General features: G+C 41.7%; 1 protein-coding gene across 1 annotated transcript in view; it reads right to left on the reverse strand.

The window, feature by feature from the left end:
• The window catches only part of CPS1 (carbamoyl-phosphate synthase 1), a 92682-nt gene that overhangs the window by 11370 nt on the left and 56706 nt on the right, over positions 1–24606 (reverse strand). Inside the window, exons 23-33 of the mRNA XM_053982082.1 lie at positions 23311–23376; positions 22688–22751; positions 19183–19364; positions 13226–13420; positions 12609–12676; positions 10313–10388; positions 7431–7508; positions 6330–6437; positions 5077–5166; positions 3621–3791; positions 921–995 (exon numbers count right to left, since the gene is read on the reverse strand). Coding sequence (XP_053838057.1) covers positions 921–995; positions 3621–3791; positions 5077–5166; positions 6330–6437; positions 7431–7508; positions 10313–10388; positions 12609–12676; positions 13226–13420; positions 19183–19364; positions 22688–22751; positions 23311–23376 — 1173 coding nt within the window. The remainder of the gene's footprint in view (positions 1–920; positions 996–3620; positions 3792–5076; positions 5167–6329; positions 6438–7430; positions 7509–10312; positions 10389–12608; positions 12677–13225; positions 13421–19182; positions 19365–22687; positions 22752–23310; positions 23377–24606) is intronic.

The raw sequence follows: 24606 nt of genomic DNA on the forward strand, positions 1-24606 counted from the left end.
TTGGACACACCCAAGCTCACATCCAACAGAGCAGCCCAGGATCTGCCACCTGCCTAGCAATGGCACAGCAGGCTTAAGTCTGATCAAATTGCCTCAGTGTTTAATCACTTTCTAAGAGGGCATTCTGGCCCAGAAGAAGTTTTTTCTACTGCAACTCATTCAAGAAGTAACAGAGCACAATTTAAAGACCACTTGGGTGTATCCATGGACGCCCTTTATAGCTCAGCAATAACTCATGAAGAAACCTTTTGTTCTACGTGAGTCAGGTGATATGGATGGAAACCTGTGCCTGTGAGGGTGCTGAGCCTGGGCAGGAAGATGCCCAGCCCTGTGCTCTCACAGCATGCCATAACCACACCAGGAGACATTCCAGCAGCACCTCACAGCCTGGCTACACAGCCTGCCCACAATCCCTGCAGCCACCACATTTTATTGTCTCTTTCTTTCATTTTGCACCTCAGGACATGCCTTGATGGTTGTCAGGTAACAAGAAAACACCACACATTTTTGCTGCCTTTAAGCAACTGGCACATCCCAAGACCAACCACTCATGCCCAGAGCTCTCCACGTCACTGCTGCAGCAAGTGTCCATGGGGCTTGGGAGCTGTCACCACCTGTTTTTCAGAAGCACATGAGTCATAAAACAGCCACCCAGAACCCAACAACTCTCAAATAAACTCATTTCAGGCTATCACACCAACCAGGTCCTACTCAGGGAGCTGCCATGCAGGTAAACAGGGACATCTAGTGGCTGGAGAAACTGGGTTTGCCAGACATTGTGGGTTTTACAGCTAAGAAAGATGTTTTCAATTTTCTGAAGAAGCAACAGATGCCATCATGATTCAGGCAGTAATAAGATGACTTCCAAAGATTCATGACATTTAAAGTCAACTTGCTTTTATCTTTTATCTAAGAGATACCTCCCCAGTAGAGGCCATTTCACACCGGAGAACAGGGTCAGCATCTCTCAGCCTGGACCAGGAAAACATTGGGGCCTGGTGAAAGAAAGAGGCAGGAGGGAGAAAGAATAAAAATTGGATCATTAAAAAAAATATAAAAATTCCAGCTATGCTTGGAAGTGACACAGAAAGAGATGCAAATTTATCCAAAAAATGCAGTGGTCAAGGCTGATAAACAAAGAACTATTTGGCAAAGTAGTTCCCTCATCACTTTTATGATGGACTGGAACAAATACCCATCTATTCCACCAATAAATCAATCATCTAATTCTTGCATCCTGCTCACATTCCTTTGGTAGATTTTCAATCAGTGGTAGCCCACTGTCAGTATGATTTTAAGGACACATTTTTAAACAAAAAGACTGTGAAGTACTTCATTCATGGAACAAGGAGAGATACCATTGAATCAAGTTGGTTTTTCAGAGAATTATGTTATCCATTAAATGTTTCATTTGCAGAAATTAAACTATTCCACAAGAATGCATTTTTGGTACAAACAAGATGAAACTTCACAAATTATTTCATCTTTTCCCCCACCCCCATCCAGAAATACACATTTGTAATTTTTTTTCTCTTTATATGCTAATGTTAAGTCCCCGATCGCTGTTTATTATTATAATTGTTATTATTATTATCATCTGAGGACTTAGTTCACAGTTCTCTTGTCTCATTTGATCTTAAAATAAGAAACATGGAGGGGAGGGAGGAAAATAAAGTCTCTGTTACAAAGAACCAATGACCACATGTAACAAACATTGAACCAATTTCTTACTACCAAGTAATTTTCTGGGAGGCTTCTCCACGTCTTCAATTACTAATGGCATTTGCATAAAGGCAGCAAGATTTCTGCTTAGAAACAAATCTATTTTAAAATCTGAAGCCATAATTCTGTCCCTGGAGGTCTCCAAGGGTAGCACTGAAGATAATACAGCTGCTACTTCATGACGCCTAACACTGACCAGTTAAAACGAGACAGGAGAAATTCAAAAGGTTTCTCAAAAAAATGTCATGTGTCTTTGTGACTTTTAGATCAGTTCTGTGTCCACTTTAAGTAAAGAGAAAATTTTTACAGTGGCCAACTCAAGCAGAAATATGGCAGTCAAGATGGAAAGATGGATTATTTTAATACATTTAATACATGGATTATTGTAGTACATTGTCTTGAAAGGTAACAAGCAGCAAAGCCTTCCACCACCTCCCTAATTTTCATCTGCCATGAACATGAAAATGCATCATCAGGAGCAGACTCTGGTACTGCAACTAAACTTAGTCATTCTCTACCTAGGATTTAATCTTGGTCAGGCCCTGATACTTGCACCAGTCTGGATGGAGACATGGCAAGACAGTATTTCAGTCATTAAAGCTTAAACAGTGGTCAGCTATGTTGACAAAGAAGAAAAGAGTTTGGTATCTTCTCTTAAGAACTGCTGAAGAAAAAAGATCTTGTGTCCATGCAAATACTACTAGCAATAAATTGTAAGAGGATAGAAAATATGATGCATGAATAACAACAAACAGGCTAAACTGGGATGTTTTTCAAAGTTTAGCATTTCCAAAGGTGTTAGCAGGTTTTTATATTTGACAAATCCACGCAGAACGCAAGCAGTATAGAAAGCTTTGTAGGGAAGTTTCCAAGAATAAAGCTGGGTTTTCTGCTCTGTAGTGAGACAGGAGAGACAAAACTCTTTGCAGTTCAGCTAACAACAGTGCAGAAGCCCCAGGTCTAAATAGTAGAAATGGACAAAAATAAATTAGGCTCACAAAAAAAAAAAAAAAAAAAAAAAAAAAAAAAAACCAAAAAAAAAAAAAAACACAAACAACCCTCAAGTTTGCACTTTGGATAATGCCTATCTGTGGCATCAAAATAAAATGTAAAGATATATCTATACTGGCTGGCTTGGCTTGGGACATAAATTTGGCTTGCATTTTAATAGTTCTGAACATTTTATTAGTAGAAAGATGTTAGGTGTTTTCTGCTTCCTCAGTTTTCACTTGATATGGAAGTTATTAAAGCTTGAAAGTTTCTGTATAAACAATTCTCATTATCCTTTGGATTTTCTGCACCACTGTTCTAGATTTTTTTATGATTACCTTTTTTTTCTTCCACTAACCATTGAAAAATATCTACCATAGATTTTATTATGTTGGGTTCTGTACAAGCTTAGTAATTATGGAAAGTAAAATCTTGGCCTTACTGAAATCAAAGGATGCAAGGCTTTCACCCCTATTTTAACCAGTGGTGTATATAAAGGGGATTATATGGATTTGACAGCCCATGTCCCAGGTCCTGCAGATAAAATGTGGGGGGCACCCACAACAAAAAGTTGTGCATGTCCACACATGTGTTACATAGTATTATGAAATAGCCTGAACTTCAGTGTTCAACTCTGCAGGTGTAAATTTATTATGTAGCTCATAAACAGGACTCAGAGTAGGTTAGATGCTAAAAATAAAGGAAGACTTGGTTTCACTGGATAATTATCCTCTGTTTTTTCTCTAAAATTTCCAAACAGATTATCTTGACAGAAATTACAAAAGGTCAATTTGACCTTTGGCCAATGAGTAAATTGTTCTCTCTGGGCATTAAAGTACTAATTGTATATTAATGTGTTACATGCTGGCTCTGTGGTGGGGCTTCTGTGGCTCTTTTAGAAACCATACCTTAATCCCAACGTATGTGGATGGAAAACTGGGATGTTCCATTGTGGGGAGGGATGACTCATTAACTTGTTTCCCAATCATCACTTTAGTGGCCACATCAATGAAATCCACACCCAGAGTCTTGGATACAAAGGGGAAGGAGCGTGAGGCCCTCAAGTTGCACTCTATCACCTGGTGGGATTAAAAAAAAGAGAAATATCAGGGTCAGGCACTGTGCAGGGAAAAAATACATTGATTCATATTTTTTGAAATCATCCCTGAGTCCTCTTGGCAGACATATTCTTCAGACTGTCAAATAAGAAACACAGAAATTGGGATCATTATTAAAACAGGGAAGAGGGGTGGGGAATGGCCAGAGATACAAGCAGCTGAGATCCATCTCTGTTGTCTGAATATCAGAATATTAGAGGGGAGCCAGACTGCACTCAGAAAATATGCTCTACTATATCCTAAGTTAATGTGCAAGAGGAAACATATGCACAGGCAGTAGGAACAACCTCTAGAGGTCCAACCTGTTCTTCTCCCATGGGGGTGGCACTTCCTGAATGACAGGACTGTCCTTACTGACTTCCCTCACCCACATGTGGCAGCCATTCAGCCAGGCAAGGAGGTACCAAAGAAGTTCTGCACCTTGGAGATCAAGGGCAGAAGAGGAATTGCTGTAAGTGCCGTAAGAATGGAGTGAAGGGGGTAAGAATAGTGAAGGTACAACTGAAAAGCAGGGGCTGTACAGACAAAGACAGGCAAGGAAGGAAAAACTGTTCCCTCCCTCTAGGGAGATTCTGAATAACCATGTGTGAAACAGAGAAAAGGTGAAGAACAGTAAGCACATTTAACTCAACTCATAGCCCAAACAGGAATTTTTACCATTAATGCATCTCTTCTGTTTCCTGTCAGCTTTTCTTCCTATTGACTGTATCCTCAGTCATACTCTGTTCACACTCCTCTGACCTCCCTCCATTAGCAACAGAAAGCCAACTGTTACCCAGAAAGGGTCACACATCTGCTCTACCTCTGTTGCTAATAGCTACTAGGACTATGCAGATACCAATAGCTTATAGTAAAGGTTTAAACACTTACATTGTCTTGCTTTCTTTTCAATCCCTTTGAAGGCTTAATTCAACATCAAAATAGTTAAAGATGAGAGAAGACATTGGAGATCTAAAAGCCATGATATCCAGTACATGGCATGAAGTGCAGGTCCCAGTGCTGCCCATCCTATTCCAAACTGATAATTTTGGGAAGGACAGCAGCCCACAATGAAACAAAGCTGACAGACAAGCAAGCAGGCTCTCTTCACCCTCAGTGTGACCAAGGGTGGCACGAGCAAGCCCACACCCTCTGCCAAGGCAGGTTATGTGCCCTGGCTGCCACTGCCACCATGCCCCCAGCAGAGATGCAGGACCCACACACCCCAGCACAGCATGGGCCCTGCCACACTCACAGCAGCTCTTACCAGCACATTGCTGCCTTGCACCAAGAACTGGATATTGAATGGACCAGAGATGGCAAAAGCCTTTGCAATCTTTTTTGTAGCAGCTTTTACCTGTTAAAAAACCAAATTTAGAAAGTGTTAATGTGTGTATATAGAATAAATAATTAAGTTCCACAAAATACAGAGTATCATGGCAATAAATCACTACACTTGTGGATTTCCTTAAACATCATCTCTCTCTGCCTTGTTTTTTTTTCCTCTATATCCACATTTTGGCAATAGCAGTATTTCAGAAGCAAACATGTTTCATTTCCCTAGTAACCAGGAGCCTGAAGTGCCATTTGAGGGCAGAAGTAAAAATCAGGATTTTTTTGTGTGTGAGAAAACAGAGAAAAAGAAAAGTGAGAAAGAGAGAAGGAGAAAAACAAAGAATCAAAGCTTCGCCCTGTAGTAATTCCTACACTGCTCACTGGAGTTTTTATACTTTTCTTGGTGACATAATGAATAATGGTTTGTTATTTGAGAATAACTAATCAGTTTTGTAAGTGTCCTGAAAGTCTTTCACCAACATGTCTGTCCCATCACAGATCAGTGGGAGGTGTCTGAGTAGGTACATTCTGGAACAAACTGGGAGGAAAGCATTATTTCCCAGGTGTGTCAACACAAGGCTTTGAATAGCTTTGCTCCAGGACATGGCTATTTTCAGAAACAAGACTTTGAACATTCTTGGAAACAGAGCTGGAGCACAGATCAGTGCATTATAGCTTTTGCTGGCTTCCAAGCAAACCCCTATCAGGATGACATAAAGGGGCATGGCACATTTCATTTAAAAAAATGCATCTTAAGAACTAACTCTGTATCACAAGGTTTATTCTTGAAAAGGGGAAAAAGTCAAGATTAGGTGAGATTCATTCATCCTGATATTATTTTTGGAAAAGCAGACAGCTAGAAAGTCATACATCTGACATAATCATTTAAGTATTGTGGGAGAAAAGGAAGTGGAAAGAGAACCATGGCTTATGTATGAATTAGACAATCTACTGCTACGGAAGCTGGTTCTAAACCAAGGAAACAAAAAAAAAATCCTATGGGTCTAAAAGTGTGCACTTCTACTGCTTAAATTACTGGGATACAGTTCAGATAATCAAGCCAATCATCCTTCACTTGCACACCACAAAAATGATTGGTGATTTGATTTCTCCACTGGTGGTAGAGGGAAAGCAGAGTCAAACTCTCATTTCCTTTTCTCTTTTCAGTGCTAGAGCAACACCTACCTTCTCCAAAGCTTCCTGGCTGATGGTCTGCGTGGGGAACACGAGGGTGGCATCTCCTGAGTGAACGCCTGCGTCCTCCACGTGCTCGGAAACAGCGTGGGAAATGACCTGCACACAGCAGTGAGAGAGCACTCGGTCATTTCACCCTCCCAGAAACTGCTCCTTCCTCCCCAGCACAGCCCAGCCTCCTGAGCACAACTGTAGCTGAAAAAGGATACAGATGGGGAGGGACAAAAAGTGAATTTCCCAAAATTCTGGGGAGAATATTTCTGAAGCAGACACTGGGCGTGTGAACAAGGAGACCACGTCAGTGTTTTTGCTATTATGGTTAAGCAAATCATAAATATGATAAAACCTACCACAGCCTGGAGATCCTAAGGCTTCCTTCCTCTCTCTAACACATGTGGGCTTCAGAAGGTAAAAGCTAAGGAGGTTTTAAAGCAGCTTTCTAAGTTCTGGTTGCCAGAACACAAAAAAGTCATCATTCCCCAACAGGAACAAGCATGAACTAACATCACTGGTATATAATTTTATGCCCACTCTTTTGTGTTTTTTTTTTTAAGCAAAGAGAGGAAATCCAGACCTAAAGATTTAAATTGAATTAACTGCATCAAGGCATACAACCTCAATACCAAAAAAGTGATTGTGTCTGCTGGTTAAAAATTAAAATTGAAAAAAAATATTTCTGTTAATTGTGAACTTTGTGATTTTTTTTGCCTTTGCTGAGTAATGAAAGGCAAGACAAAACTGCAAAAAAAAAAAAAAAAAAGGAATAACTGTGGTAATCCCATAACCCATGATAAAATTCTGAAGAAAGTAATTTCTGAAGGCAGTGATTTGCAAATCTGGTAAAAACTATATTCAGAAGGTTTCATTTACATGGATAAGCAATGCTGAAAAAAACAACTGGTTAGATATATATAAAGAGAGCTGGAGCTTTTCAGCCACAATAGTTTAGAGCCTAAGATGAATTCTTCTTGTTCCTTTACTCTCCTCAGCATGAATACATGGCTCTATAGTAAATCATTCAAATTACACATTTTTGTAGAACTCAGATCCTGAAGAAAGAAGTTGAATGTTAATGAAAAGTAAAGTACTTACTCTTCCTGCCTTGGCTACAGCATCCATTTCCACCTCACGGGCATCTTCAATAAATTTAGTGAGTACCACAGGGTAATCCTGCCATCAAGACAAGAAAAAATTAGAAAGATTTTGTAAGAGAGTATTTGTAGACCACCTAGGACCCTTTGGAAGCAAAAGACCAGAAGACCACTCTATTAACATCCTCATTTCCACAGATAAGTGAACTTTGCAAAGATATAATGGGGGAAATTTGGCACGATTTCCCTAAAACCACTGATGCAAAAAAGTTTGAGCTCTCCATGACAACACCAGGACAGGGAAATTTGGGGCAAAACCATAGAGGTCATGGCACAAAGAAGATGGCAAGAAATGCATGGATCCAATGACCTCTAATCCCATCTCCTAAAGACAGCCCTTAACTCCAAGGTCTTCAGTTCTTCCTTGGCCTGAGCCTCCCAGCCATCTTCACAAAGGAACTGATCCTTGGCATTCTCAACGACTTGGTAGAGTGGCTTGTTGCTATTTTACAGTCATGTATTTTATGCAACTGAACCATTCCTTTCTAATTTCTCTGCCTGGTTTCCTAAGTCTCCCAGGGAGAGGTTGCCACTAATTATTGCTGGCCAGAACAGCCTGTCCTTGACTCTCACTACCTTCCCTTGGTGTACATTGTTTTCCTTCCTCTTCTTCTTGCCTGTCTCTGGGATGCTAGCACACACCTCCACTCTCCTCTAATACATTCTCCTTCCAGACACTTGCTCCAAAAAACTCTAATCTGCATTCTTCCTGGCCAGCTTTGTGTCTCAACATTTTACCTGTCCCTTCCACTATTAACTGCCTATTATTTATTAGAGAATAAAATGAAATAAATGACAGTTTGTGCATGTTTTAAAGGCTTCTCTTGAAAAAATACCAAGCAACTCTAAAAGTTACAAGACACAATTCCTTCCATTTATCAGTGCAAGGGTAAATTCACAGGCAAGGACAATGCTGAAGCCTACACTGTTTCATAAATTTAGTGGCTTGTGTCCTGTTACTTTCTGTCTTGCTGCAGTTTTTCACCTGAAGATTTTATATGTGCACACAGCCTTGTTTACTTCAATCTGTCTCAATCTGCACTAGAAGTTTTGAACATTATTGACAACATAAATGCCATAATGACACAACATTGAAACAGCAAAGTCATTAAAACAACAGAACAAGAACTAGTCAGGGCCTTTCCCTGGAGAAGTTCTGCTGGATGAAGCAGAACTAGGTAAGGCTTTGGAACCAGAAACACTGAGCCTATGTCCCACAAAGGATGCTCACAACTAATACTGGGAGCTTCTGTGGAATCACTCACAGGCCACAAAGCCTTGACAAGACTGAAAAATCCTCCCTAATGTAGAAGCAGAACACTATACTTTTGTTCTGGTTTTCTTTTTGCTAGCTTGGCTTCAACTATACCATAGCTTTTGTCAATAATACAACACTACTGGATGAAGGAAGATGCTCTTCCCTTGGCAGTCTGACTACCCTAGGAAAAAAATAGCATATAAATCTGGGGTAAGTCTCTTCAGGATCAGAACCAGAGCATCCGAAACCTCATGGTGTGCAAGTGGTCATTTTTGCAGTGAGCAGCAGTGCCTTGTGTGTGTAGCAGAACTGGATGTCATAAGGATAACCCATGGGAACACCATCTCTTTCCCCTAGGAATATGTCATGGATTGGCTAGACTCTACAAATACAGCTCCCAGAAAAGCCTCCTGCACCAGGGATGAGAGTCTCACAAACAAATACCATTGCCCTATTCAAGTCAGTCAAGCTGTGACAAGTTAAGCTGACCAGGGGTCTTTTCTGGGCTAGAGCCTCCTATAGAGCATCCACTGCCATCACAAAGCCACCCAGCAGCATGACAAAGTGATCTGTCCCACTGAATGGGGCTTAAGGCTGCTGCCTGCTCTGCTTCTGTGAGTGTAAACATAAAGCAGAGTGCTTCAGATGAAGTACAGAGGGAAGTCTGGCATTTTGGGAGGCCAGCATGCTAAGAACCTGCACACTACCACAGGTTGACCCTATAGTCTTCTGAGAATAGTTAAAGAATTCCTTCTGATGGAATTCTGAAGGAATTCTCTAACAGTTGCACTACCCCTCTAAAACTTGTTAAAAGATGATAATAAGTGCTCTCCTTGCCTCCACACTAACCTATCCTTCAGGATATTATTACTCTGAAAGGTATCTCCCTTTCATTCTACCATTTCTTGCTGAAAAGTTAAACTTACACTATTTGCCTCATACACTTAAAAAGCTCATGATTTTCTCCAAATTTTAACCACCTAAGAATCCTGAGAAAGCAGTAGTATGTCTGACTTCCCCAGCCAGTTGTGTTTTCAGAGAGTTCCTCTTTGATTCATTTATTTTTAACTCCAAGATTCCTGGAACAGCAGTGTTTATGGTGCCAAAGTCCTGTTCTGAACAGTGACCAGTAAAAATAAAATAAAACAACAAAAAACACCTTCAGAAGAGATGCCAAGATGAAGTATTTAGTTGTTCAAAGAAGCCAGGCAAAACAACTGAGAAAGTGAAAGATGCCCCCATTTCTATGCTGGTTGGCATAACCTGCCACTGGCAAGCCTGGAAGGGTCCCAGCTCAGAGGACTACATCCATTTACATAATTCACTGGTCAGAAATGTACATGCAGTAAAACAGCTCTTCCTACTCCATGCAGGCGTCCTGGTGGGGTCAGTAAGGATATTTGATATTATTTGTTAGAGAACAAACTGAGGAGTCAAACTGTCTCCTCCCCAGGCAAGGAAGGGAAAAAGTGAGGAAGACAGAATAAGGAAACAAAGAGAGAAGCCACAGTAGAGATGAAACAAATAAGGGGAACACAAAAGGAAGTGGCAGCAAAAAGAGGTACCTGAGAGACTCTGGTGGCTTCTGCTAAGAACTTCTTCATTTCCTCTTCAGTGAATACTACATTCATTGCAGACCCGCTGTGAGAATAGGAAAGAAGAGAACCCAGATCAGCCTCCCTTGTGAATTCTAGGGAGACATCAGTGTTAGGCACCAGGGCACAGGGTTCACAAGGTTACCAACTACCTCTGCATGACAGACTAGCCAAGGAAGCTGCTGACTCCAGGCACTTGCTCTGCTCTTGACTCAGAGAGGCAGAGGTGGTACCCAATTACCCTCCATTATCCTTCCCAGAGAAGGCAGGAGACCTCCAGAACCACAGTGGAGAAACAAAGAAAAAATTGTGTTTTCATAGCCTTAGCACTGCTGCCAAATGCCCTTCCTGAGCCAAGCCCCCTAAGCTAGGGGAGATGGCTCCTCAGCCACCCAGCCCTAGTAAGGCCCAGCCTTTCCCCAGGAGCTCAGGACAAACACTCTTGGCTGCCTTTAGCCCAATTGCTCCTCAGGGACAGATGAAGTGAGGCTTGCATGGGTCACTGGCAATGGTTGTGACAGTGTAAACCCAGATGCAAATAGTCTGTTCTTTGCTGGCCATTTCACTGTGCTCCTTAAAGAGGTAGACACAGGAGAGCAGATATCTGAAAGCTGCTTTAATTGTAACTGCCAGTAATATCAGAGAAGGGGATCTGGGAGAACATGGGTCCAGAGTATGTGATTCAAGTCCTTTTTAAAGACAAGAATCTTATTAAAAAAAAAAAAAAAAAAAAAGTTACATTTCCCATTTCTACCACTGATGCCCAGCTTCTCCTTTGCTTTGTTGGGCAAGTCCACAGAGGCTGTGGGGAAAAGTGGAAGAAGGATCTATCCCACAAATCAGTCACTTTATCCTAAGATAAACAGACCCAGGTACCTAGGTGATTATATTGACCTCTTGGGCTGATGTAAATCAATAGAGTTCAAGAAATCCATGAACTTGTGTCAGTAGTACCACTGAGGATGTGAGCTGTACACAGTACCTAACTGGTGGGGAAAGGCATTTCGTTTTCCAAGGAAACTGACCAATATTAAAGGTCATATCTGCTCAGAGAATGAAGAAATCTAGCTGTGGACTGCTGCTGTTCTGCAGACAGAGGCCAGGTAGAAGACTCTGCTAGGGCTTTTCACACTCTCATTCCTCACATCCTCCACTTTCATCTTTCTCCCTGGAGTCCCCCTACCCTGCACTAACACACATTAGCAAATACTTAACACAGGAGGGGCCTATAATAGTTTTAATACAGATGGAAGAAATAGGCTAAAAGAAGTGTTCCTTAACAATCAGGAGAATTACATCAGGAGCAGTTGTTACCTTATACTTAACTATACTCAACTCTACTCCTGACAGGAGTTTTCTAACTGTGCTTGAAATCCTATTGCAAGTCTTCCATACCAGATAGAAAAGTCACATTCAGGAGTTGCTTCTAAAGGTTATTTCCTTCAGGGATGAAGAAACCTTTCTCCTTTTCTTCTTTTAAAATAAAAATTGTGCTTGTCCTCCAGCCTCAAAATCTGATATTGAGTTTCTTCATTTTGGTATGTGTGTCTTTCAGATGAAAAGGATCCTGTCTCCAATTTATTTTCACTTGTAAACTGTGCCCAGCAAACTGCCTCTCTGTGCTGAATCATCCAGCTATGAAGAAACTTCTCACAGAGAAGAGAAATCATTCAGAACTTGTGAGTTTGCTGTGTGCATGTGCTGGTGTAACCTCCTCAAAAAGTCTGTCTGGCTGTTGGAAATGAGGGACTCTGTACAATGTCTGTTTAATGAGAAGCAGCTGCCACAGTGTAGGGACATAAAACATGCCTGTAAGCAGAGAAGCTTGGCAAATAAGAAGCTGAATTCAAAAGATGCACTGTCATTTTCTGAAAACAGATGCCCATCTCAATAAACAGCCTCAGCAGGTTCCCTTCTCTTTTTCCTGGTGGCAAACAATCTTCTGACTTAATTGTAGAGGTAACAATCTCAGGAACCTGAAAGAATATCCCAGATGGTTTGTGATTTTGGCCTTGAGATATGCAAAAGGTAATACAGCTGAACAGAGATTCTTATGATTATGTTCTACCTTTGACCTGTGTCTGATGGACTTCAGGGACCCATTGGCTTTGTTAATTGGTTGGAGCAGTTGTCTCATGGGCAGCTTAATGCCACGTACACCTAGCACAGAGCTTGCCACACATCCCCTGAAGTTGTTCTCCCTTGTCTCAGAGAGCTTTTTGGAGGTCATACCCCACGTTGCTGAGCTCTGACAGCTGAGCCTTACCTCAGAACGTAGGAGGGCCTCAGCAAGCATGGATAACTCACAGACCTTGCAAATTCAACTGCATCTCTCTAAAGAAAGGGAGGAAAAACATGCTGTGAACAAGAAAATATTTTAAAGTCATTCCACAATTGCAATTCTAACTGCATTTGCACTTTACTAGCAGTTAAGATGAGAGGAAAGAAGTTGGAGACTGCAGGCTGCACTGAGTGTAACACACAACTTCCTGATTTCAGAGCTGTCACCTTCAGACCTCCCCTGTCCATAGAGCTTCACTGGGAAAAAAAGAGCAATGCCAACACATCTCTATTCCTTTGCAATCTCCACCTGCTAGAACAGCTCTCAAGCCCAGCAGGATACCTAGACTAGCCTACCAGTGGTGCTAACTTCTGCTGGGTATTTAGCACAGTTGCTGAGGTGATTTAAAGACACTTCCCTTCCAGTTTCCACCCACTGCCAGTGCTGCTGCAGCATCACTTTAGAGGGATCAAAAAGTTCTTCAACATGGGCAGTAAAAAACTATCAAATGCCTTCAGAATCTCGAAATGTGTCAGTGACTCAGTCCTTCCTGAGCTGATGCACATCCCAACCCCCAGCTGCTTCAGCATTTCCCATTTTACCAGTGTGCTGACTGCCTTCCAGGGAGCCTGGGCCACGTGCAGCTCATCCAGGACAGCTGAGAACATGGAACGATCTTCTGCCTGGTCAATCTTTAAAGGATCTGTGCCAAGAATCTTCACTCCACTCTGGTGCAGTGGTACTGCCAGGTTGTTGGGAATCTGCCCACCTACAGAAATAATGCAGCCACTGCATCCCTGTTGGAAGGCAGAAAGGAGCACGGTCATGTCCAAGTTATCTTAATAGGAAGAGCTGTCACAACAAAAATCCAATATTTAGATTATGTCCCTTGTCAGATTACTGTGAATAAAGACAGATCATAGAGCCACAAAGATGATCAGAGAGCTGAAGCACCTCTCCTACAAAGACAGGCTGAGAGGCATGGGGTTGCTCAGTATGGAGAAGAGAAGCTCCAGTAAGACCTTACTGCAGTGTTCCAGAGCCTAAAAAGAGGAGAGCAACTTCTTACATGAGCAGAGAGCGATAGGAAAAGGATAAATGGTTTTAAACTGAAAGAGGAGAGACTTAGGTTAGATGTTAGGAAGAAATTCTTTACTCTGAAGGTGGTGAGGTCCTGGCACAGGTTGCCCAGAGAAGCTGTGGCTGTCCCATCCCTGGAAGTGTCCAAGACCAGGTTGGATAGGGCTTGGAGCAACCTGGGAAAGTAGAAGGTGTCCCTGTCCATGGCAGGGGGGTGGAACTAAATGATTTTTAAGGTCTCTTCCAACTCAAGCCATTCTATGATTTCATCATAATTGTGCTGATCCAGAGGCACCCAGGCTGCTGTGATTTGCAGCAGAAATATGCTCCTCAATATCACTCAAAACCCAGCAATAACTGGAGGTCAAATTCCCTACGGAACCAGAGAAGTTTGCAGCTTTCACATCAACCCATGAATCCCTAAGTCCTGCTTGAACCACCAGCTGTTATTTTGTCAGGTTTGGGTGCTTCTGCTTTCCCAGTAAGGACAAAGCACTGAGCTGACACACATTGCCTTGCTTTCCAGGGGAAGGGGACTGCACTAGGAACATGCATTGCACACCAACAAACCCCAACACTCTGCCCCATGGGGTCTGGTTCCCTTCCCATGTGGACACGGGGACTCTCACCACAACTGAGCCTACCCCCCTGCTTGCTGTGGCCTTTGGACTCAGCAGAACAAACAAAAAAGAGGCTGAGGTCTTCTTTCTTTTTCAGTCTAGCTCGTGGAGAAAACAGCCTCTCCCATGCTCACGGTCAGAGATTTTCAGAGGAGCAGACGTTCGTGCAAAATCTTTTTTAATCCAGAGATGCAAGGCAGTAACCTCCAGCAGTGAGGTAATGGGAAACAACTGGAATTTATGTTGTTTTTTTTTTTTTTCCTGCCAGCACTGGTACTCAATAAACCACCTTTCCTAGCCCCAGAAGCCAGTCTTTAAAGAGAGTAACAAAGCTAAGCAGAGTATAAGTCAACAGAGCCCAACACTTCATACAGTCTGCAAAGCTATGGATACACTTAGCCCTTTGTTTTAATCAATGCTCCTTATCCCTGACTAGCTTCCCATTTCTGGCAGTGCCCTGGATGGTAGCAAGTATTTCAGCAAACTGTCATAGGTGCTCATTTCCACACAGGTTATTTGTTAGCACTCCAGTTCCAGAGGTAGATGGGGCAGAACAGGTGGCCCAGCATCCTCCAGCCACAGCAGAGCATTTCAGATCCATCACTGGGCAGCATCTCATTTTAAGTGAGAAAACAATAAACAGTAAATAACAAGAGACAGGTGATCTTGCTTGCTAACACACACCTTTCATATGGGCTTTTTTTCTTTTTTACATAGAATCCCTAATGCTTTCAAGTATAATCTAGTCAGGTGTGAAAATTTTCAATAGAAGCAAAGGCCTTAGAGTACCTACAACAAAGAGCACTTTACTTTCAAATTAAAGATGGTGAAACTATGCCCAAAGGACAATCTGGCCCACAGAACAGCTCCAGTGAAGGGCTCTTTTGAGTCAAATGTGTTTTACAGTTTTACCCACTTCTAACAAATGAGAAACATAAAGCAAGTGATCCATGGTTTGGCTCTAAAGGATAGAGGGACAATGTTCTTTTAATTAACAAGTGTTTTTCCTGAAGAAGGTCAGCCTCACTGGCCTTTCTGGAAGAGGAATTCCTTCATCAGGGACTGAAAGGGATTTGGAGTGGCAAAACTGTAAACTGAAAGCAGAATGGACTATAAGTGACTGGGCAAAAATAGATGATAAATGCTAGTATAGTCTCCACTCAGCTTTGATGTGGGAATTTCCTACCATAATAAAGATCCAACAGTCTGGTATTTAAGCAACACTTACTATCCCAAGGTTATTTGCTCAGCAGGCTAATATACAGCATAAGATGATTGTTTTCTTCCTTGCCTTTTTTTTTTCCTTTTTCCTATGCAGTCACTTATGGGATGCCATGATGCTGCTGGCCAACAGCAACCATCTGAAAGAGCTTAGGACAGGCAGTGAAAAAGAACCAGAGTGTGAATAAGCAAACCCTCCTTGCAGCTTGGAAGGAGGGTAACAAGTCAAAGTAGCTTTGCTTCCAAGGTCAACCAACATCTTAATCTATCCTTGACATATGTGAAATGTGAAGTATCCCAGCTAACAGCTTCTCCTCGGCTGCTGCTCATTTCTGCCTTTAAAACAATTCTAGTTACTGCACATCTAAAATCCAAATACTGCTTACATCAAAGCTGGGATAGAATTAGGGACTTCAGCCTTAAGGAGACAGAGGAGATTCCTTTTTCAAGCAGATAGCAAAGAATCATACACTCATTTTTACTCAAGAAGAGCCATAAATTGAATCTAGCTGCTGCTTACTTCTTTACTTTAAAATTCTGCAGTTGTTTCCCAAAGCATGTTCCCACCCAAAGAGCAACCACTGTCCTGACAAGGAATACGACTGCTCCTCTGAGAAATGTGGGCAGGCAGAAAGGGACCCCACTGCATATCACTTTGTCATCAGCCATATTTTAATTATAAAGAAAATTAATAACTTCCTTGCCATTAGATATCGTTAAAATACATGCAATACATAATCTAGTGAAGGAAGTCTAGAGAGAATTATTTTCCCCTTTATAACAAAAATCGCTCTTTTTATTACTACCTTGCTGTTATGTCATTAGTAATAGAGCTGGGGTTTCTTTTTCCCTGAGTTTGAAAACAAATTAGACCATTAAAATTGTACCTAGGAGCCTCCTTTACTTTTATGAATTGTTTCAGAATAATCTCCAAAACAGAAAAAAGAATCAGTAGAGGCCCTCAAGCAGATAGATATTAAAATAAAAAGGAACATCTTCTCTGGAAACAAAAAGCCAATAAATCTGAGGGAAGGAATTTTATTTATTTTTTAAAATTATTGTCCTCACAGACTACCACCTAACTCTGCACATTCACAGTAAATTAAACTTTCCTCCAATGAACAGCTCTGTTGTGCAGAGCTCAGACTCTGGTGAGTCACTGCAGCTGTGAATGTCAGCTGGAGGTTAAAGAGGACACAAGGAAGAGAAAGAGGGGGGGACAGCTGAGTGCATCCCTGGGAGAGGGCTGTGTGAAGCTGCAAGCATTTCTTGGTGGGCAGCTTGCAGCTGTCTCAGTGCTGTTGGTAAAGTGGCTCCTTGATGCAGCCAAATTTATCTAATCAGAAAAGCAGGGACAAATCAGTGCACCTATTCACTTGGGCTTAACAGCTGCCCAAGCTCTGCTGCTAATCCTAACAATGTTTAGGGAGCTGAACTATCATCTCTACTAAGGGCTTAGGGTTGCGTCCACTGTTTGCTGATGTTTTTACATACAGTTTGCCAATGATCCATGACTTTTCAATTATTTCCAACAGTTCATTGTCCATTGAAACACCAGAGGAGGCAAATGACCGGGAGAGGTTAAAAGAACAGTCTGAAATCATGACACTGTTCATGCTCTGTATATGAAGATGGGAGAGACGGCTATCGACAGGATTGGTGAAGGATCTCAGAATCAGACTAATTTTTAATTTGATCTTTTCCTTAGAGGCTGAATTCCAGCTGCATTTGCCTAAGGAAGTATTCTGTTAACAGGACATTAGCATTTGGCTCACACATTTTTCTAAAGAAATGACATACAATAATAATGTATCTAAGATGACACTTAGCTGGAGGTCTGGGCTCTGCCCAAGTTCTTTTGCATTACTCTGTGCAGGCCTGTCTACTCCTCAGTTTCCCTACTTGCAAATGGGGCATAATAATACCATTACCTTATGTCATTGCTGAAGAAAAATGGTTTTACTATTTGTATTTACTATCCACCTTGGGAATTATTAGATGGCACAACACCGATTTTGGATGTTTAGGCTCAGACTCTGATGGCTTTCACACCTCCAGCACAAACATCAAGCTGGTTGTTTTCACACCCATGCCAGCGTAGCAGAATCCTCTGCAAACTCTGGGTACGACAGGATGCTGCTATTAGACCTGAAGATCTGCACTGCCTCCCATCAAACTGGCCAAGCCTTGCTCTGACAAGCAGGATAATGCAAGTTTCAGTATGTATTCAGTATTCTTTTCACATATTTTTCTTACCCAACTTGCTAATTACTAGCACTCCATGTGGAAATGAGCTCCCTCATCACCTATCTCTACCTTCTCTTTGATCCTGCAGTAATTAGAAGTTGTATTTCATCAGTGTTATTTGTCTGACAAACTGTCACACCAGCTTCCTCCACGCCCCTGCTCAGAAGTTCAGTTCTATTAAGTAAACAAGAGTTCAGTGCTTTTAGAGCTGAGCCTCATGGATAATCCTAAAGCATCCAAAAATCAGCCTTTAAGAGTCCAGAGAGCCACCAGAGTCTTTTGGCCTCTTGAAAATCTATGTTTTCCAGTAGTAGTCTCTGCTTTTATAAAAATTTAAAGAAGAGGTGAAACAACCTGTACAAACAGGAAAGCATGAACATGCAATCTAAAAATGATTGTAGACAGTATTTTGCAAATGGCTGAAGAACAGAGCCTAGAGTCTGGGACTTAATTCCTGATGTGCTTTGGCCTGGTTCCAAATTTGGGAATGAGCAAAACATGGCCAGATTATAAATCCATTTTAGAAATTTGTACCCATACACAAAGGAGATGAGCTCAAACCCTCATATACCAGGAAAAGGACTCAAGAAAAATCACAAGTTTAACATGATCTGTGCTCTGCAAAGTTGCTTCAGCAAGTTACATGGCCAACTCATGCTGAATTTCAGGGTAGATGAAGTTCCTGAAAGCACCTTTAAAAGTCTCAGCAACAAATACGAGATGAGTGCGTTATCTGCTAGAAATCAACATTTTCAATATTGGGGCCAACTGTTCACATTAGAAACCCTCTCATCATCAAATATGTCTGGGACTCTCTTCCATCTCTTCGACCAGCACTTCTAAACACTTGAAAATTGCTAATAGATCAGTGCAATGTCCAGATCAGAAGCTGGAACATTTTATGGTTTGATGGCAATTCCAATGCCCCTCCCTGGTCTGCCTGCCTGTAATGCTGGATCACATCCACTTGCCAACTGTACTGCAAAGCCAAGCCTACAAGTTCTTGAGCACACGTTGGTGTGATGCACAGAACTCCTTCAACTGCCCCAGGTGGAGGACTTGTGCTTCAAATCAAGGGTGTGCTTAACTGCTAAAGCCCAGCAGTGCAAGGGCAGAACAGTTTGTGCGATAAATGTCTGTGCAGCAAATTAAGCCTGCTTGTAAATATTGCACAATATGGCATCTTGCAAAATAATTTCATATTTATTTGGCATTCTTTATTGAGCAGCCTGCTAGGAAGATCAGCGATGTGTAACATGCAACATCGGGATGCAAAGCAAACAGCTTTTGCTCTCTCCCCTCACCCCCAGCTGCTTCGCAAGCTAGCGACAGGAATTTTGAAAAGTTTGGGTTGCTTTGTGGCTTTTTATAGTGCTTCTGCTTTTCTTTACCTCATATTGGTAGATGTCCAGGATCCTTTCCAGTGACAGCTCCTCAAAGTACAGTCTGTCACACTCATCAAAATCCGTGCTCACTGTCTCTGGGTTGCAATTCACGACCACGGTCTTGTTGCCAAGCTGACGCAGCGTGCGGATACTGGAGACAGCACACCAATCAAACTCCACACTGCTGCCTGCCAGGAGACAGAAAAGTGGGCAAGGAAAGGAAGGATGCAGAGAAGAAAACATAAATAGATATTCTCAGCACTCTAGCTTAAAGAAGGAAAAAAAAAAAAAAAAAAAAAAGCCAGTATTGCCTCCTGTCAGCTCAGAGCCAGAAATGTAATTGTCCTCCCACAGAAATTAATCATCCACAAAGCGTGAAGCTCCAAGCACAACAGGTAAGTTGGCTCAGCTGCTCAGGAGTGACAGAGCTCTCTAACATGTCTGTCATCCTGTGCTCATAAACACTTCAGTGTGCTCTTGCTTTCCATCCAATCACTGCTGCCTCCCAACCAATGCACTCCATGATAAACTAACCAGTGGGATAAACCGAGTTCCTGTTATTACACAACAGTGCTGCTTACTCCAGGAAACACAAAGCATTTGCATAGATGTGGTGATAGAGGACTGAGGTGGTTTTTGCTTTCCAGAAGAGCTAAACCAACAAGAAAAAAATTACATCTCAGTGGGTTTGACATTCCTGTACACTGACTCCAGGTAAGGCAGATCAGAAGAACAACACTTCTACAGCCACTCTGTGATCCTTGGATCTTGCTTTAAAGGCTACAGTGACTATGGCAACACTGTGGGATGAGCACATCCTACTGTCCAAACCCTGAGTAAGCACTGTGGCCATCTTGAAAGGAAAGAGGCACAGAGGAGGCTTGGGTGAGCACCAGGACTTGGTGCTTGGCCTTGGGCAAGCTGCTGCAACTCTCAGGATTTGGGCAGTGCTGCAGGCTCCAGGGAACGCTTGAATCAAGATTTGTGCAAACAGCTACTACCCCATATATTTCTATGCCTAAACTTCCAAAACAAGTACCACAAACAGAGAATGATGCATAAAGAACATCATTAAATGGTTATGCTTACAGTCTACAAGAAAACCTTGGCCTCATCATGCTGCATGATTGTTAACTACTGATATTACTTTTGTATTTAATTGTGTGACAAGATAAGTTAAATTCAGTCTGTGCTTAATTGCTGCCTCCACCACCTAGTCACAAACTGATGGCTGGCACAGGTCACTCCCTGACAGGCACATAAATTGTTTCCCCACTTCTGTCAAACAAGAACCTCAAAACATGCCTAAGTTTTAGTTAAAACCCCACAGAAAAGAGAGGAAAATCAAATCTGAACCTGGATGTTTCCCAGAAAGGACACCAGATGCTCATTCAGTTTTTGTATTCCATTTCCATTACGCAGGTATTTTTAAATGCATAAGAAACCTCAACTTTGGAACACAATGGTCATCTGGAGCCCTCATCTGACTGCTTCAGATACAACCTGGGAAAACAGCTGAACAGCTCTTAAGTGTATTCCAGGCACAACCAGTAATGATCATATCCAAACATGGGAAGAAGGGAGACAGAAAATAAATAGTATTACTAGTAATGACTGTTGTAACCAAACACTGCTCCTCAGGAGACAATTGCTACATCAATACATGCATGTTTTTGAACTCACTTTCACGTTTCAGTCACGTTGAATCTATGTGCACACCTTAAAACTTACAGAGCACTCTGCTGGTCCATGCCAGTGGTGGAAATCTATTTATACTGCTTTGAAGGCTGACACACAAACCAACCCCCTTCCAGGACAGGAGATCCCGTCCTGGAAGCAGGTGAAGTGCAAGGATTGCTGAGGCTTCACGTTTGTAGGAGAGATGTGCCAAACTAATCACTGAAGTTCAAGATTGTGCAACTGCATTGACTCACATCATCTTTCTATTTGGCATATTAGTTTACAAGAAACTTCAAAAAACCCACTTTGGTTTGAATAATTTTCTTTCTAAACACAGAATACAGCATGACTTTTGAAATGGCCTCACTTCCCTCAAATATTTTTATTTCTTTGCAGAAGTGTGAACATATTATTCATGTGCAATATATTTTCAACTACTTCAAAATAAAACTCATAAGGGTTGTTCTGTTTCTTTTTAACTTAAAACTTAGCTTTCACAAAGGAAATAAGCAAAATAATGTCACATGTTTAACTTCCATTCAAATCATTTAGCCTCTTCTCTGGAAGAGAACACTGAGTTGATCCCACTGAATTCTGATTACAATACTGAAAGCATAGAGGAAAAGTACACTGCTTACTTGCCTCCAAAGGATAAAAAAAGTGAGGAAAAAAATGGCTATTTCATCTAGGAAAAAAATATTTTACAGCTACAAGCAATGGTTTCCTCTAGCAGCCTTTATTTAGTTACAGCCTCTTCCAAAGATGGTCTTGATGGATCTAATCAAAGCTGCAGAGCAGATGAGACCAAGAACAGACCTGCATGTCTATTCTAAGCAATGAGGAGTTTTAGATGAACACTGCAAAATGTATTCACATACATTCAATCAACTTGTGAAATACCACTGCCATCCTTTTTTTGTAGCCATGCCACACAGCCTGTTGAACAGCAGAATCATCCACAAAAAAATAAGCCTAATCATGGAGTGTTGCTCCTGATTTCAGTCATCTCAACATTCACGCTGGAAAGGGAGTTCAAAAAGACACGTCCTACAAACAGCAACAGGAGTGCAGCATGTGACCTCTTCAATGCAAGCAAAGCAAATGGATGAAGTCTTCAATTCCAGCCTTCAATTCCAGATTTCATAACCCATCACCAGTTCTGGGTGATGCAGAGCAAAAATATTTCTGAATAACAAGCAATTTTTTCCTTGTCAGTAATTGCAAGCTATTTGGAGAGATCCACGGAAAGAAAAAGTGAAAGTCATCATATACAGAATTCAGCAGTCTGTCTATCCAATACTCACAGCCACAAGGAAACTGTTAATCTGTATAATGATCTGAGTGGGTTGAAAGAAAAAACAACATACAGAGAATTGCTTACACAAAAGCAGCTGAAGAGATCAAAATATTTTCAGAGTCACCTACACTTACAGCTGTAAAATGCATAGTGACAATATCATCATGAGCTGGCAGTAAACATGATAGGCAGTAAACAAGATAGGTATGGGAGCAACAAATTTCTATACAAAGCATGAGGTTCTCAAGACCTCAACATGTGAAAAAAAGTAAGATTAAAAAAATTCTGTAAAATTTTGTGGAAATCACAACTAAGTACCAAGCAAAAAGTAATAAAATTCTCCTGCTTTTTTGCAGGGCATGAAATGAAATCTCTGAGTATAAAATGCAAATCTTCTGTTAGGAATTGATGTCCTGTGCACTGTGCTCTGGAGGGGTTTTTCACCATATGAGAAGAGGAACAAAGGAACCACAAGAATATCTGAAGAAGGCTTGAGGGGACAAGGAGAACAGAGGAGTTGTAAGAAAGATTTACCTATGTGGTATGGTCCACAGCCCAACACCATCACTCCACAGTCATCAAATTTTACATCGTGTTCCTGGGAAGGGAGACAAAAAAGTCATTATGATCTGTACTCCACAGCACCTAACTCTGTGCTTTTCAGAATAAACAGTTTCTGGTCTTCAGCCCAAATCCAACAATCTGATCCCTCAGGGCACCAGTCTGATCTTGCTCACTGCAGTGTAAATCAAGTGCAGCTCTCCTGGAATTAGTAGTGCTGCACCCAGACCAGAAGAGAAACAGCACCTCTAATATGGGCTATTCAAGCAGCCTAAGGACCTGTGAAGTTTCATATAAAAATAATGTTAGGATGAGATAAGGGAAATATGACTTCTGCATTCCCAGCACCTACCTGTGCATGTACAGGTGATATGTGACAGGCTCTTAACAAGACAGGGGCATTAACACTAAATGCACTGGATCAGAATTGAAGCGAGAGAAAGTTCCAGGCCTGCTCTAAGGGGATTTTATGTAAAACCATCCAAAAGAATTGCTATGGAGACCGAGGCATCTGCAAGATTTCCAGAAATAACATGGCACAGGGAAAAGAGATCAAACCAGAGAGCAATGAGACTGTTGTTTCTGAGGGTGCCTACCTGCCCATTGTACGTGACGTAGAGGTAATTAGTCACTGCTGGGTATTCTGCTGCCAGGGTGTCAATCTGTACAAGAAAAAAAAAAGGGAGATTGTGACTTGGCCAGTGCAAGATCTTTCCTACATGCAGATTTTGGTTTTTTTTTTTTTCTTTTGCCTCTTTCCCTTTCTACTGCTGTTTCACTCCTATTATTTTCCCATCTTATCTTTCCTCAAAAGGAGGTGACCTGAACTGTCCTGTGCTCTTATCATAGCATATACCTGGCCTTGCCCAGACCCAACAGTTCAGTCAACACAAGACTCCACCATCTCTTTCTAAGCTGCAGTTTTAGCTCTGCACCTCTTGGGTGAAACACCTACACAGCCCAGGAACTTTCCCCTTCTTGCCAAGGCCCTCATTCTCTAGTTTGTTCTGTGGATTACACAGATTCCTCCAGGTCTTCTGTCCTTTACAACTAGGATGTCTGGAATCTTCAGACTTTACTCTTGACCCCATCTGACTCCCACGCTGAATGCAAACACACACTTAGAAATCATGTGGAGTGGCAGCACGGTTACTATGCGTTTATGTTACAATATAACTGGTGCTCTGATAATTAAATGGTACACAAAGCAAGAGCAATTTTAAGCCACCCTTTATATGCAGCTTTCAACAATTTCTTGTGTAATTAGTCACCAGACAGCCCAGAAGAATAATTTGCTCACGAGGCTGTTCACAAACTATTTGTGTCAACTACTCATGGCATGCTATACTTGGTAACCAGTCCATCTGGGTCACCAGCAACTGCTGAAGTATCCTGAATGAACATCTGAAACATTTCTGCAGAGAATACTGAACAGGGAACAATATGCAAGCAGTCTTGACATGAATTTTTATGTGCTATACCATTTAAAAGTCTGTCCAAACTTCAAGCACTTCCAGGAATCCCCACTGCCTGTCCAAACCCTTGTGAATCATGGAGAATGTGACCTTACATCATTAGCACCATGTGTCTGCTGCTCATTACTGTTGCTAATACTGTGACTTGTACTTCATGGCTCAAGAAGAAGCATATGCTTTGAAGGCACACAGGCAGGCACAAGTAGAGTGACCTTATTAAGTGAACCTTGGCACAAAAATCAATCCAGCACTGCAGTACCATATGCAGCTGAAAGAACACAGTGCAAGACCAGGCATGTTTCTGTGGCCAGGTGAGCCACAGAAGAAAAACAGCAGCTGGAGAACAGAAAAAGACTTGGCACCTCAAACTGGGCCTGAGGATACAAATGAACTCTTTCAGAAACATTCAGTAGTTTG

Source organism: Vidua macroura, chromosome 7 (assembly GCF_024509145.1).
Source record: "Vidua macroura isolate BioBank_ID:100142 chromosome 7, ASM2450914v1, whole genome shotgun sequence".
Classification (NCBI taxonomy): domain Eukaryota; kingdom Metazoa; phylum Chordata; class Aves; order Passeriformes; family Viduidae; genus Vidua; species Vidua macroura.